The sequence below is a fragment of the Sorex fumeus genome, unplaced genomic scaffold, assembly GCF_029834395.1.
Source record: "Sorex fumeus unplaced genomic scaffold, SorFum_2.1 ptg000013l, whole genome shotgun sequence".
NCBI lineage: Eukaryota > Metazoa > Chordata > Mammalia > Eulipotyphla > Soricidae > Sorex > Sorex fumeus.
The window spans coordinates 5,972,846-5,988,933 of record NW_026606070.1 but is presented as its reverse complement, the minus strand read 5'-3'; the positions used below and the strand labels follow the sequence as shown (position 1 = coordinate 5,988,933).

Sequence of the window (16,088 nt, the reverse complement as noted above, 5' to 3'; positions counted from 1 at the left end):
TAGAGTAAGCTGAGACAGCGTATGCAAATGAAATGAAGCCCCTCGTACATAAAATGACACCGATCCCCTGGAAGCAAAACATACACATACAGTAAAAGCAGGCGTATAATTAGATATTCAACTTTAGATCTTAAGTATCAGAAGTAAATAAATGAAGATCTGAACAAGTTAATGCTCCAGGACACAGGGACAAGCATGGGAACACAAAGGTAACTCTGAAAACCAAGACTGTGGGGCCCGAGGGCCGGTGGACAGTCCGCCTGCCCTGCCAGCAGCACCCTCCCCATCCCCAGGGCCATCAGGAGTGTCGCCTGAGCACAGCCAGGGGTGGCCCCAAGACCAAAACATAAAACAGGGAAGCAAAAACTCTAAAAGAATATGTAGTAAAATACTATTTACTAGAGAAATTTCTTTGACGGGAAAGTCTATTTTACTCTTCTCTGATCTTAAATTCCATATTGGCATGCTGCTGACCCGAGCCAAAATTCGCGACAAGTCAAAGATAGAATTACCGAAACTGCTGATTTCTAATGAAGCAAGCACACAGCAGCAGGAGCAGATGCTGTGCCCGTCGCCTGCAGTGGTGCGGCCCGCCCAGGGCCCCGACACACGGCTCTAGGCCTGAACAACTGCCCCAGACATTCAGCTCGCATGACAATCGTGGACTTTTACGATCAGACTTTTAGAACAGAAAGGGTATTTAGGTATTAAATATTTTTGACAAATACTAAAAATAACAAGATCCTAAAAGTACTATTTATTACTGGAAATAATTACACAACACGAACCTGAATGAGAGACCAAAAGCTGTTAGAGATGACAGAAAAGCTAAATTACTAATCGATCCATGTACACATTTCCTTAAAATATACTTAATCTCTTGCACACAGAACATATTAATGACAAAACAAATCGTTAATAAAATACAAATCACTTAAAAAAACATTACAAGAAGAAGACCCATTAACTACATTAAAGATAACCAGCTTACAAAACTCAGTGAAACTCAAATCAATCTGTATACTTTTGGAAACTGGTAAAATTTAGGGAGATACGCGGATAAAATATTAACCCAAGTGGACTTAAAAATCTAAAACTTGTGTTGGATATTGATTCAGTATGAATAAACTCAACAGGTAGAAGTATTATCGGCTGTATCAGGTTAGAACCTGGAGGTATTGTCCCACTTCCCCTGTTTTTTTTTAACAATCGTGACTATAAGAATGACCAATTTGGGGGGGGGGGGGGGGCAAATACAACCAAAGCACCCGAATTATTTCCATCCACAGTCTCCATTTGCCCTTAAGGTTCACTCGTTTCGGTAGTGGAGTACTGCAGAAAATGACTTCCAGTTAGATCAACCAACCAAGGTCTTAGAACTATAACGGCTAAACTATCCTAGGATGAAGCTGCCTCGCTCAGCAAAAGATCAGCATGAAGGACCACTTCCTAACTCCGCTGGGGGTGCTGGATACAGCACAGGGGTTAAAGGCATTTGACCCACCCGCGGCCAACCTGCCTGCGTCTCAGCACCTCGTGGCGTCCAGTCACTGGCAAAGGTGACCCTGGCCAGGCATGGTCCCCCAAACAAGCAAAATGAAATAATCAAAGCAGAAAGACATTTAAGAAGAACAAAGGTAAACACATTTTTGAGGGGGAAGAGGGAAGACGATCCGGCCACACAGATGGGACCAGGTCTCCCAGTGGGGGAGGCACTCTAGACCCCCCGAAACACAGGTTTAAGAGTAGCAAAGTGGCAAGGGTGAATTAGAAAGCTCTTACACAACCCCTAAATTTAAATAAATAAACAAATAAATACATTTCTAGTAACTTTGGTTAGCCAACATACTAACCAAAATATTAATCCAGTTGAGAGTGGATAGATCTCTAAGCCTTTCTACTTTCTCACGCACCTAATACCTCTTCTCACTAAAAAGGCCTTGTCCGTTCCCAACTTCCCCAGCAATGTTCAGGAATCACTCCAGGATGTGCCACGGGACTATACACAATGCCAGGGACTGAACCCCGCTTCAGTCATAGGAAAGAAAATGGTCATTTTTTTCCTTTTTTTGTTGTTTGTTTTTTTTTGGGGGGGGGGTCACACCCGGCCATGCTCAGGGATTCCTCCTGGCTCATGCACTCAGGAATTGCTCCTAGCAGTGCTCAGGGGACCATATGGGGTGCTGGGAAACGAACCTGTGTCGGTCATGTTGGCTGCGTGCAAGGCAAACACCCTACCCGCTGTGCTATCGCTCCAGCCCCTGATTTTTTTTTTTTTAAAGTTGACTTAAATAGCACATCTGTGTTCCCTGGTTCTAAGTGGATCATTGTACTCCTTAGAGGAAGGTGACCTAAAAAAAAGGCATTTTGGGCCTGAGAAACTGGGAACCATTTAAAATATGCTCTGGCAACCTATCCTAGTGTCCTATTAATACTAACAATGGGCAGCATTGGGGGAGGGGGGGGAAGAGGCAGGGGGCTCCACCCACTCCAGGGTTGCGCCCAGCGGTGCCTGGGGACCCATCAAGGGGATCAAGCAGGGGCCAGCAGCACAAGAGGCAAGCCCCTAACTCCCTGGACTGGCTCTCAGGCTCCCAGGAGCCATTTTCAAGGCTATCTGAAAACTGTGAGAACTCTACCAACCCCTTTTTTTCCTGCCAGGGTGCTCCGGCCAAGTGTTTAGAACCCACTTAGGACGTAGGGTCACACCGGTCAGCCCTTGGGACGGGGGTGGTGGAGATGTGGTGCCGGGCATCTCAAACCCCAGGCTTCACACCTGCAAGACACATCCCCAGCCCGCACAAGTACTACTTGTCTTTGACTTGGTGCTTCTTTGCGATCCAGGAGCCATCACCAGCAAGAATCCAGAGGTCAACGACACCCAGTCAATCCCCTGCTGGAGAACAGCACGGAGGCGACTCGAATCCGGTCGGTCCATCTCCAGAATCGGTCACCTTCTTCCATCCCAAGGCAGCACACCTCCTGTCGTGCCAACATGAAGGGCATCGAGGCAGCGCACTTGACTCTGGGCACAGCTGCTGGCCCCAGGGTTCCCCAGAGCAGCAGGGTTCCTGAGCTTCGGCTGGCTCTCAACTACCGAAAAAAATGACGTCTGAATGGTCCGCTGACAGCCCGACAGCAAGCTGGCAACCTTTAACCAGCAGAACGCTTTTGCAATCAAACTACTACCAAGAATAAAACATTTTAAAACGAGTGAATGAAAAGCTATATACATAACAGTAACTTGGAAGGTAACCAAAATTAAGCTCTAAATTCTCTGGCAAAAATATTCAAAACCATTCAACAAGCAAACTTTAACACCCCCCCCACCCTCTCCCCGCAAAAGGAAAGTTACTCAGAGCAACATTCAAAAGAACTCAGTAACAACTATGCATTTAATCATCTTAGAAACATCAACTACAAACCCTCTGAACTGTTCACATGCACTTTAAAGTCAATTAGCCCCCTCCTATTGTTTTGTTTTGTTTTTGTTTTTGTTTTTACCTGCACTGTTTTTAACTGTTGGGTCTGTAACACAGAGGGCTGAGCTGCAGTATTAATCAGTTGGCTTCCGGGGGTCAGTGCTGAGACCCCCATGACGGGTTTCACCTCTGGCCTCCCTCCAATGGTAACTACTTTAATCTGCTGCGGTGGTAACTTAGCGTCTCCTGCCTGGGCCTGGGTTGTGACTTTCTGAGCCTGGGGAAGTTGGCTATGGGGGAGTGTTAAAACAATTGGTGAACCAGACTTGCCCAAAGTTGTTAAGATTAACTTCTGTCCATCTGGCTTAAGGGTCTGATTGCCAAGTTTAAGGTCAGATGTCTGTGATACTTTGTTTAAGATAATCTGATTGGCTGATATAGTCACAGGAGTCTGAGCACCAAGTTTCTGAAGGCCACTTGGAAAAGCTGGTTTCACTGTGGTATTAGGATCTGCTTTAGTAATTGTGGTGTTCACTGCAACTTGGTTAGTGTGGTTACTGTACACTGTGATTGGCTCCGTGGAAATGGGCGTGGCCGTAGAGTCACCAGTAGAATTTATGTTGACAATCTCTTCCAGTTCTGTCTCCATGGGAATTGGGGATGAAACAATAACAGCCTCAATACTATCATCATCCACTAACGTTATACCAGTGTCCATTATCTCCTCTGGAAGCAAACTATTCACCTCAGCAGGCACCACCTCCATGATCGTTCTCCTGCTAGAAAGTTGACCAGGTGCTGCAATGAAAGTTGAAAAATGACTAAATTACTAGGTTTCAAGATGGTCTTAGGAGAAAAACATGATTCAAGAAAAACGTAAATGACAAAATGACTTTTTCAACACATAAGTAAATCAACACAGACTTCACTTAAGCCATCCCAACACACTCAACCTTCACACAAGGGAAATGCAAACCAGAGAGGACACAAAGACAGCAAACCTCATGGCGCTGTCTCATTCAAAAGCATACTGCATTCAGTCAAAATTAAGTCACGGAGTTACAGGAAACTCCTCCCCAAAGCCCACTCAGAAAACTGTTTCATCTCTGATGTATCATATTTCTTACCAGTTGAGATTTTATTTCCCATCGACATTCAGAATTTGCTGATTCACAAGGAAATAAAGATTGAAATATTAACAGACACTGGAAAATACCTCCAGCTCTCCAGTGGGCCAAGCCCTAATACGAGACCCTCTAGAGGACTCCACTGAACACTAAACAGCCTAAGTTTCTAAGTCATCCAACTCGGCAACAGCAGATCAAATGTGATCCGGCCCAAGTTTAAATTTTCACTTTGGAAAGAAGATTCTCAAATCCTCCTTGGTCATTTAAAAAGTCAAAGAAAAAAGGGGGCAAAGCAATAGTACAGCGGGTAGGGTGTTCGCCTTACATAAGGCCGACCCGGGTTCAACCCCCAGCATCCCATATGGTACCCCAAGCACCTCCAGGAGTAATTCCTGACTGCAGAGCCAGGAGTATCACTGGGTGTGCCCCCCCCCCAAAAAAAAGTAAAAAAAGGAACAGGCCAGAGAGATAGTAGAGGGGGCAAAGCCTGAGACCAGTTCAATCCCCAGCACCAACATACTGGCGACCAACAGGAGTGAGTGATCTCTGAGCACTAGAAGCCCTGACACCGCCAGGTGTGGCCCAGAAACCAGAGTGAACAGGTGTGGGGGGGGGCAGGGGGAGAGGAGGGACAGGGATAGAGAGAGGGGAGGGGGAAGAGAGAGAGAAAGAGAGGGAGGGGGGAGGGAAGGAAAGAGACAATCCCTGGTTAGGTCCCCCGAGCCCCCTAAGCCCCACCAGGAGTGGTCCCTGAACCATGCTGGGTCTGGACCCCCAATAAAAGACAAGGTGGTAGGGGAGATGGCTCCCAGGGCTAGCCTCGGCACCACAGGGTCCCCTCGGAGTACCCCCCCACCAGGGATGACGCCCAAGACTCTGAGAAGTCATCTCTGAGCAGGCGGGCGGGGCCAAAAGCCCCAAACAAAGCGGCCCTGAGAGCAGAGGCACCTGCCCCCGCCTCCTCCCGCAGCTCCGCAGCTCCGTGCTGACGGGCCTGGGCACCACTCATGCCATGCCGGCGACTCGGAGATGGCACCACCGCCGTCAGGCCCGTTTGATGAGTGAGGAAACTTCCAGAGGCTCGATGGCGTCCCAAGGGCACGCCTCAGGTTAACCGGTAGAACCAGACCTTACACGCGGCGGTTTTCTCCGATAGCAAAGTCTGTCGTTTGGGTGGGGTGGGGGGGCACACCAGGGCCACCTTGGGCTCTGCGCTCATGTTAACTGCAGGGCTGTTGCTGAAGCTTCACCACTGACACTTCAGAATGGGGAGGAAATAAATCCACCCTTTGATAGTCAGTTCCCTGCCCCCAAAACCCTCCTCCATCCAGAAATGAGCTGTTCTACATCTGTATCAGTGATGTGTATCACTGTAAATTAATTGGCATTTCAACTCATCCCAGAACGTCACAAAAATAAAAGATTGTGTACAGAAGGGAATATATGGTGTAAATTTCTATTTTTTTTTAAAATTTGGGGTAGATCCTCTAGGGGGCCTAGGAATCCTGCTTGGGTCCCTCCGGTGCCAGAAATCCCCCCAGGAGTTCTCAGGGATTCCCAGGGCGGTGCCAAGCAGGTCCGCCAGAGGCGAGCCCACGCTCAGAACCCCCGCACCACCCCCTCTCAGCCCAGAATACGGAAACTTTCCTTTGGTATGCTTTTCTGTCTTTGGTTCTGTATGAGGGCCGTCCACACGAGGGGCCGGGGATCAGGTGTGGGCGAGCCACATGCAAGGCGAGCGCCCTACCCCCCAGACCATTGCGCCAGCCCCGTTTCATTTTCGCACTTACTAGTAGCGTTACTTCTCTGACTCCTGGATCCTTTCGTTTCCTTTTACTTCCATTGTACAAATCGATCCCAATTTGTGTATCCATTCACCTCTGGATGCACATCTGCACGGCTTGCAGTCTGGGACAATCGTCTTACTAGGTCTTTTGTACAGGCAGGGCAAAGCCCACCAGCGAGTAGCGGAAAGAAACCCCTGGGTCTGGGGTCACAAGGCATCGGCCCTTCTGTCATTCGGAGAATCCGGTGTGGGGCTCATGGACATTCACAGTGAAAGCACCACTTTCGCCAGGGCCCGGGGCACACACAGCACGGGGTGGGCCCTTCTCTGCCCCACTGTGAGCCTCGGCCAGGCTCCCGCGGTGGAACCGGAACCCCTCCTCCCCCAGACAGAGCCAGGCACGATGCTGATCCGGGTGCCAGTCTCCCAAATACCCAGGGGAGGCCTGGCCTCCGGTCCCCCATCCGGAGAGGACACGGCAGCCCACAGCTGCCACTCACCTTCCGCCCACGGTACTAAGGGTGGAGGCGAGGAGGGCGCGTCCAGGGCAGGGAGGAGACGCCTTTCGGCAGCCTGGTTTCTACCCCCATGAGACAGGCGCCCAGCATCTCGGCCCCTCGGAAACCACTTCCCCAGCTCCGGGGATGCCCTGACTCAGCAGCCCGGGGGCCCTTCTGCCCCCTGCCTGGCGCTCTCTGTCAACCCCTACATGCCGAGAGGCAGAGGGCCGGAGGGCTTGTGCCCACGCTTTCCCTGCCGGGGAGTCCTGTCTGACCCCCAAGGCAACTGCGAGCACCACAACCTTCCCCTCCACTCCCCCGGCCTGATGGAACCCGCGGCACGGGAGAGTTTGAGACCCACCAGGCTGGTCACAGGTCTCAGGACACTCCTCAAGGAGCACAAGAACATGTGGTGCCCAGCGCCCCCGCCCCCAGCAGCCCCGAAGGGATCCGGACAGATGCTGTGTTGGCGGGGGCTGGCCTCACCCTGGAGGGACCCTAATCTTAGGAAACCCCATCACTGCAGTCAGGAGAGCACAGCAGGTGGGACGTTTACTTTGCACACCGACATCCCATAGGGTCCCCCGAGCACCACCAGAAGCAATGCCTGAGTGCAGAGCCAGGAGTCAGCCCTGTGCATTGCTGGGTGTGGCCCAAAAACCAAAAAGGGAAAAAACAAACAAACAAGCATTTATTATGGGCTGCCGCACATCTGCCCTTTGTCCAGAGGGCGATACCATCTTTACTGTACGGGACAAAAAAGCAAATCTGCACATGCCACAGCCCGAGTCTACGGTCCTCAAGTTCCAGGCCTCCCTGACACACGGTGCTGCAAAAACGCAAATGCCCAGCGAACTGTCTCCCCTGTCTCTCGGCCTCACTGAGCAATGTTGGGTACGACAAGTGAACGAACGGTCTCATGCAGATTTTGTTCAATGTATCCCTGTTTCATGGCTTTTCATTATTTAAACGGTCTCATTTCCATTTTCAAGGGCTGGTTGCTTGTATGGAAAGTCCAAGCTAGGCATGTGTGTGTGTGTGTGTGTGTCCCCAAGCCCCTTCTCCAGCCGCCCTCCCCGTTAGCAACCACAACCACAATAACACAAGGAAGGGGAAGAGGAAGGAATAAAAAACAAATAACTACGGGGCTGGGAGAGAGAGTGTTGGGGTTGTCTTACACGTGGCTGACCCAGGTTCCAACCCCAGCACCACCTATGGCCCTGACACCTGCCAGAAGTGATTCCTGAGCACAGAGACAGGAGTAAGTCCTGAATACCACACACTGAATCCTCTGGGGCCCACCGTCTGCCGAAGCCCCAGCGTCTGGGACAGCCTAAGTAATCCCTGGCTTCACAGGGCCCAGCAGGGCCCAGCACTGCACGTCAGGCCTTTGCACTAACTGCCCGCTGGCCAAGAATTACCTGGAGGGGCCCCTGCAACAACTGAGCACTACAGAGGAGACCCCCCAGCGCCCCCCGCCCAATCTTTAATTCATATTTTGTCAAACCTTGCTGCACTCATTGATTCTAGTAGCTTTTTTTGTTTTGGTCCACACACACCCAGCGGGGCTCAGTGGTCACACTGGCAGTGCTCACTGGAGCGTGAGCGGGGCCGCAGCCGACCGCTTGCCTGGCCAGTGACGTAAGCCCCTCGCCGCGCTCTCCAGCCCCGTCCGGGTCTTCCCTGCTTCCGCTCTTTCTGCAGCTGTTCGGAAGAACGCGGTCTTTTCGTTCGTTCTGCTCAAACAGACTCAGTCGCGGGCTTGGCATCTCCCTTTGAACCAGGAGTAAAGTTCAAGCATCTCTGCCGAGACGGCCTGACTCATGTGGCCGAGCGCCGCGGCCACCTTCTGATTAGGCACCCATGTCCCTCATCGGGCTCACACGCAGGGCACGGCGGCCCGTGCTGGGAGGAATTCTCCGAAGGAGCCTGTGGGCACGGCAGGAAAGGGTTTGGCCATCCCGCTATATGAATCAGCACTCTAATTTTATCCCCAGGAATGGGATCTATGTATTGGCCCTGGCAACCTCCCGCTCTGGGTGGCGGAAGCCCTCCAACGCCAGGCAGACTCCTCCCAGGCCAGCAGGACCAGGGGCCTTAAAGGAGGAGGGGTCAGCCGGCCAGGCGCGGCAGGGAAGGAGCACGAAGGAACGCGCACCACCCGTGCCCACGGTCTTTGCTCAGGAAACCAAGGTCAAGGGGCAAAGTACAAACCTGCAACCAATACCCCGAGTGAACACGACCAGATGCTCCACCTGCTTCAAGATGCACCCGTTTCTAAACGCATCCCCACCATGCGACATTCACAATGCCCATCCAAAATAGCAACCACGCTCCCGTGCCCACAGCCCGGACTTCCCCTCGTGGCATCTGCCACCTCCAGCGTGTCCTTGTTTGCAGGCGACTGGCCCACTCCTTGGCAGTGCCAGCTGCAGGCAGACCCGGCGTGTCTGTCTTTACGCCTGATCCTGGAGCAGAGCTGGCACGTTAAGAGTCTCTCAACACAAACCTACGGAGTGAAGAAAAGCATCAGAGAACGCATAAGCACCACCTGAACCCTAGCTCGCTTACAGGGGGCTTCGAAAGATTTAGCCTGCTTGAGAAAGACAGGTTTACAGGGGCTGAAGAGACAGTACAGTGGATAAAGGCTCTGGCCTCGCACGTGGCTGACCCAGGTCCAATCCCTGGTAATGCCCTATGGTCCCCGGAGCCAGGCCAGGCAGGAGTGATCCCTGAGCATCACTGAGTGTGGCCCAAAACAAACCAAAAAACAGACAGACTTATCAAACGCTCGGAGACTTCAGCACTTAAACTCTGATCCTCACAGGCACCTCAGCAATTAGTAACACTCCTTTTCAAATAAGTTTTCACAATCAACCAGTTGTTTAGCTTTTAACCAATATCCTCTGCAATTACATTTCCACCTTAAAATCCACAAGGTGGGGCCAGAGAGACAGCACTGCGGGTGGGATGTTTACCCTGCACAGGGCTGACCCAGGCTTGATCACCGGGACCCTGAGCCGGGACCCTGAGATATGAGCATCACCCTGAGCATCACCGAGTATGGCCCCAACATAAAAAAGAAAAGAGAAAAAGGGAAGAAGGTCAAGTGATTTCTGTGCCAAGCAAAAATCAAACCATCTAACCTGGGCTATCACAGGACAGAGAGTAATCCAGAAAACCACACACCATGCCAGAGCAAAAAATAGTATACCCCTATGCAAAGGAAGATTTCATTTCAGCAAAACATCATCTGTCACCCTAAATTTAATGTTTCCTTATAGCTTCTAGTTCATTTACAAATTTACTTGTACTGTATACTTGCCTAAAAGCAATAAGCTTAAGGACTTCATAGTTTTATATATATATAAAGAATTATTCAGATGTATGGTTATATATAAAAATGAAATGGAATTTATTATTCTAATGAAATAAAATTATTTAGACCAATACTAGATAGTCACGGTACTTTTTCCCTTTCAGGCGACTGCATGTTATTCGTGCTTAAGAGCAACAGGATGGAAAGAAACATGGAAATTAAAAATCAGAAAGAAGCACTTCCAAATCCTGACTCACTTAGATGCTTAGTATGTAACCCCCCCAGCAATAGTCCAAGCCTCATTTTATGTGATGATTGCTACGACGAAGACAGTTGTGTAGGACACAGAAACCCAAAGGAAAAATTTTCTCTGAATTAGCTTTCTCCTGATTTCTATGTATCTTCCCATAAAGAGACCATCAATATTCTATCAAACAGCAGGGTTGAAAATCGTGCCATCCCCAACGTCACTCCATAAGAATCTCACATACCATGCAGATTGATTCTATGTTCACAATTGCACCTATCGCCTTCGGCCATGAATTTCCAGATAGCTAACGTGCACCAAGTTCGACTAGGGCATTTTGGCCTCTATCTCCTCCCACCTACAACAAACCCCACATCACGGTTCCCGGGAATCAGCTCTTCCAGCATGTCTCCGAGTATGTCACTCACCCACTCACGTATTTTCTCTGACTTGGGCCGAGCGACAGCACAGGAGGTAAGGTGAGTGGCTCACACACTGATGAACTCAGCACCCCATATGGTCCCCCAAGCCCACCAGGAGTGACCCCTGAGTACAGAGTGAGGAGGAAGCCCTGGGGCACCTCCAGCATAGCCCCCAAACAACAACAAACAAAAGTCTTCTAACTCTGAAGGTCATGAAGGTCTCCCCAAGGGCCAGAGCGATAGTACAGCCTGCAGCCAACCTGGGTTCAAACCCCAGCATCCCATTTGGTTCCCCGAGCACTGCCAGGAGTAATTCCTGAGCTCAGAGGCAGGAGTAAGTAACCCCTGAGTATCACTGGGTATGACCCAAAAAGAAAAAAAAAAAAGGCCTCCCTAATTGACCTTAATGTTAACTGGAATTTCCTGAGACAAAGATATTGAAGTATCCCCATTCCCCATCCCTAGTGGTTCGTGACATATAGAATCTATTCAATAGTAATACTGGGGGGGTCTGTCATGGTCTTCTCCCCATAACAGAAATGCCAGATGGGTCCAAACAGACGCTGTCGGAATTAAGGTGCTTGGCCGGCACTGTGGTCTGAGGCAGCCTTGACCCTGGTTGGAATCCGCAGACCCACATATGATCCCCGGAGCACTGGCAGGGCTCACTCCTGAGCAGAGAGCCAGGAATAGCCCCTGCTGGGTGTGGCCCCCTCCCTCCCCAAAAATGCCATGCGCTCGCCAAGGCATAACTCTAACACAGGCCCAGTTATTCGTGTCTGCAACAACTGTTCCGGCCACAACACTCTGAACGCTGCTCTTCAAAGATAAACACAAAGAATCACAAAACACAACAGCCCAATGATTAAAATAAAAAGAATGCCAATGGGGAAAAAAAAATTTTAATCTCTATTTTAATAATTTTTAAGATTTTTCTGTCTTACTACTAAGTTAGCAGCCAGGTTGGTAGGAACTGAATCACTGCAACATAAAAGCCTTATGATAAAGAAAAACTGAGCCAAGTTCCTACTGAATAATACAAAAACATCAGACAAATAATTTTTTTTTCCTTTACATCAGTAACTTCAAGTGCTTCTCAATTACTTCCCCTAAAATTGTTTGGTCCCTTGTTTTTCTGGAGAGTGACAGCCAAGTTATACACATACATTCATGCAAATGACTTCCCCTCTGAGTAAGATGCATAATGTATGGCTGTGACATCATCTCCTGGTGAGGAAGTTGGATGAGGAAAACAGATGATAAGCACAAACACTACCAGTGGGCATTTCTTAAGTCACCTCCCTGCCTACTCTCAGACACTGTCTTTGATCCAAACTTCCAACACAAAGGCTAGAAGAAAAAAAAAATGAGGGCCCCAAATTAATGGATTTAAAAAAAAAAAGGATTCACGTGTAACTTTTCAGTAAGATTATTCTGTGTGTGTATAGAGGTGTCCCTTAGGTGCCCCTTCAGGTGTCTGCGGCGTGACACCAACACACAGATGGCTCTCTCGGTGACTTGACAGTGGAACTCTGGCTGGGTAAAGCCCTCCACTTTTGAAGTCAAGATCAAAGATCTGACAAGCCCTGCCAGAAGAAATCGGTTCTCGGATGATTAGTCCTTCCAACTAGACAGGACCCCACCCAAAGAGTGCTCAAGCTGCCACAACTTCCTTGACAATGCAGGGGAAAGTCGGGGCTGCCTTGGCCCTTCAATGATTAAAAAAAATAAAGAAATAAAAGAAAAAAAGAAAAAAAATGCACCACAAAAATCTTCCATAACTTCACTCTCTGCATTCATGCACCGGATTGGATGAGAGGGCGGGAGAAGGAGGGGGAGGGCAGGGGTGCAAACACACACACACACACACACACACACCAAAATACAGAACCTGCAAACACACGCAAACACACACACACACACACACACACACACCAAAATACAGGACCTGCAAACACACACACACACACACACACACACACACACCAAAATCCAGGACCTGAACCGTGCCTGAGAGTTTCTCAAGTATTCTCTGCCACTGGCGGGGAGGGGGAGAGGGAGGGGACCCGGGGGTTGGGGGGTGCTTGTGCAGTTGGGGGACACTCTGCAGGGACGACAGGGCCATCAAAGAAAAAGGAACTTTTAAAAAAATTATTATGATTATTTTTTAAATTTTTTCCCATGGTCCCCGCGCCAGGAAGCAGGCAGGAAGGTGAGCATCCCCCGCGCCCACAAGTTGCAGAGACGCGGCTCGGGAGAGGGGGGCCTGGGAGGCGGCGGGGGGGTGGGGGGGCTCGGCCTGGACCCCCCCTCCACCCGCCACCCCCGCGCTCCCCCGCGACCCCCGGGATCTGCAGCGGGGGGACCCGAGCCGGGCCAGGTGCCGGCGCGGTAGCTCTAGGCCTCGGCGGCCCCGCAGCCCCCGCGCCCGGCTGTGTCGCGCCCCCCCCCCCCCGACCCCGCAACGCCGCTGTGCCCCCCACCGCACCGCTCGCCCACCCACCCACCCACCCACCCGGCCCGCAAAAAATAAATCAATAATAAACCCGATGCATTAAAAAAAAAAAAAAAGCAACCGGAGCCGAAGCGGAGCGGCGGCCTCCGGCGGCGGGACGCGGCGCGGTGCCCGGGGACCCCCTACCTGGGCCGGCGGCCGCTGGGCGCGGGGGGCGCGGGGGGCGCGCGGGGGGTCCCGCGCAGGGCCGCGCCCGGCCGCCGCGTCAGGGGCCCGGCTGGGATTTCGAAAGATCCGCCATTTTCACCTCGTCATCGTCATCGCCGCCGCCGCCGCCGCCGCCCCGGCCCGGCCCGCCCGGCCCCCCCCGCCCCCGCCCCCCGCCCCGCCGCGACGGCGACGACGGCGGGGACAATGCGCGACCCCGGCTCGGACGGGGCTGGGGGGGGGGCCCTCCGCGCAACCCCGGGTCAGCGCGGGGAAATGCACAAGGAAAAGGGAAAAAAAAAAGGACAGGGAGAAACCCGGCCCCGCCAGCGCCACTAGTGACAGGGCCGGTGCCCCCCACCCCCCTCCCCAGCGCGCAGCACGCCGGGACCCCCTGCCCGCCCCGGACACCGGGACCCCCGCTCACCTGCCCGGGACACCGGGACCCCCGCCCGCCCGCCCGCCCGCCCCGGATCGCCGGGACCCCTGCCGAGGCTCGGGTCCCACACCTGGTTAAAAATAAAAATTAAAAAAAAAAAAAAGTCCGGAACTCTTTTTCTCTCTCTATATGGATATATATATTTTTTCCCCTTCCCCCTGTCCACTTCATGCCCACTCGAGCGTTTCTGTCCACCAGTTTCCCGAGCTGATGCACGAGCGAAAGCCGAGCTGGCAACGGAGGGAGGGTCCCAGCTCTGAAATGCGGTGGACAGACCCCCCGCCCCCCCCCCCAATCCCCCACCAAGCCCAGCGAGGTTCCTCGGAGTGGGGGGGACAGAAAAAAAAGTTTTAGGATCTAAGTCACTATTAAATATGATCATTTCACTTTTAGATCTGCCACTTGGGTAAGAGCTGTCCGGTACACAGTTGTCGAGCTTCAGAAGGAGACGACCCCCCCCCACCTCCCACCCAGGGTCCCCCACTTTAGCCCCCCCTCTCTCGTCGAGCCACTGGGCAGCTCAAAGAGAACAGAAGTGTTTTGGGGAGGGGGGGGATCACCCGGAGACACGGCCAGGAAAAAGAAGCTGTTTCGGTTTATTCTGAGAGCAGAATAAGAGAAGGTGCGGGGAAGGGGGGGGAGGGGCGGGGGGAGAGAAACCCCGACCACCCAAAGGGTCAATTTCCTTTGTGGATTTCTGGGCGCTCCCAGGCCGGGTCCTGCCCCCCCCCCCGCACCCTTTCCCCGCACCTGTCCAAACCGCAAAAGACCCCTCGGGAAGGAGCAGACTTGACGGTCAAGGTTATGGACACGGCCACTCTGGGTTGGTTCGTTGTGTTTTAAGTCTCAGGAAAGTGAAAGGGAAGTTTTAAGTTGTTGTTGTTGTTTTAAGTCATTTCCTAACCTGGCTGGAATGACAACTTCATCTTAAAAAAAAAAAAATCAGTGGAGGGGAGCTGCGGGAACAAGTGTCATCACTCCCACCCTGCCGGGTCCAGCCCGCCCCCAGCCTGCAGCCCGCCGGCCGCTGGGAGGAGGAGGAGGAGGACGGGGAGCAGGGGGTCCCCCCGAGAATCTCCATCCCCCCTGCCCGCCGCCCGGGGCCCCCCGCACGCACGCACGCACGCACGCACCCTGCCGGGGTGTTTTTCTACCGTTGCTGGGCCCAGCTCGGCCCCAGCCCGCTGCTGCCTTCCCCGGGCACCTCGGGGACACGCTGACATCTGGCGGGGGGTCTTCGCGCGGAAAACGGACACACACGGACACACACAGACACACAATGGGGCCGCAGCAGGGACGGGCCGCCGAGGAGGGGCTGCTCGCAAAAATGACACAGCAGCAAAACCGGTTCCCGCAACACACACACACACACACACACACAGAGGCGCGCGCTCGCGCACACACACACACACACACACACACGCAGACACACACACACGCACAACAACGCAGCGGGGCCGCGCCGGTGTCCAGCCCCCGCCGCGGCCCGGGCGAGGTGACAGCCGGGGGACGCGGGGCGGGACGGGGCCTCCCCTCCCACCCCGTCCCCGCCCACCCCGCACCCGGTCCCCGCCGCCACCCCCGGGGGACCCGCCGGCTTCCCGCTCGCCGCCGCCGCCGCCGCCGCCGCCTCCCGCCCCGGCCCGCCGCGCCCCGGCCCGGCCCGCGCCGCGCCGCGCCCCCGCGGGGGGCTGACACTCACCCGACGCGCCGGCGCCGCCGCCCGCTGCCAGCGCCGCGCCGCCCCGGGCCTCCCCGCAGCCGCGGCGGCGGCGGCGCCTCCGAGACACAGACCCGGGTTTGTTCAAAATCACGCGCCCAGCGCCATTCCTCCGCCGCATCCCATAATACGCCGGGGCGCGCCCCGCCCCGCGCGCGCGCGCCCCGCCCCGCCCCGCCCCCCGGCCGCGCGCGCGCCCCGCCCCTTCCGCACGCGGGCCCCGCCCTCCCCTTGGCTCCGCCTCCCCCGGCCCGCGTCCCCGCGCCCGGCGGCGGGCGAGGGGCGGGGCCAGGAAGCGCGCCCGGCCTCCACGTGACTGCGAGCCGGCGCGCTGTCAAACGCCGGGGCAGGAACGTTCCATCGGGCCGGGAGCCGGGAGGGGGTGATGACGCGGGTCGCGCCCGCCTCCTCCCTCCCGAGCTGGCCTTGTTAGGAAGTCCTTCG

The 16,088-nt window shown here is 53.6% G+C and overlaps 1 protein-coding gene across 1 annotated transcript in view; it reads right to left on the bottom strand.

Moving 5' to 3' along the window:
• The window catches only part of LIN54 (lin-54 DREAM MuvB core complex component), a 56,309-nt gene extending 40,553 nt beyond the window's left edge, over positions 1–15,756 (bottom strand). The window contains exons 1-2 of the mRNA XM_056111241.1: positions 15,627–15,756; positions 3,505–4,220 (exon numbers count right to left, since the gene is read on the bottom strand). Of these exons, the coding sequence (XP_055967216.1) occupies positions 3,505–4,188 (684 nt within the window). The 5' untranslated portion in view covers positions 4,189–4,220; positions 15,627–15,756. The remainder of the gene's footprint in view (positions 1–3,504; positions 4,221–15,626) is intronic.
• Positions 15,757–16,088: the final 332 nt, after the last annotated feature.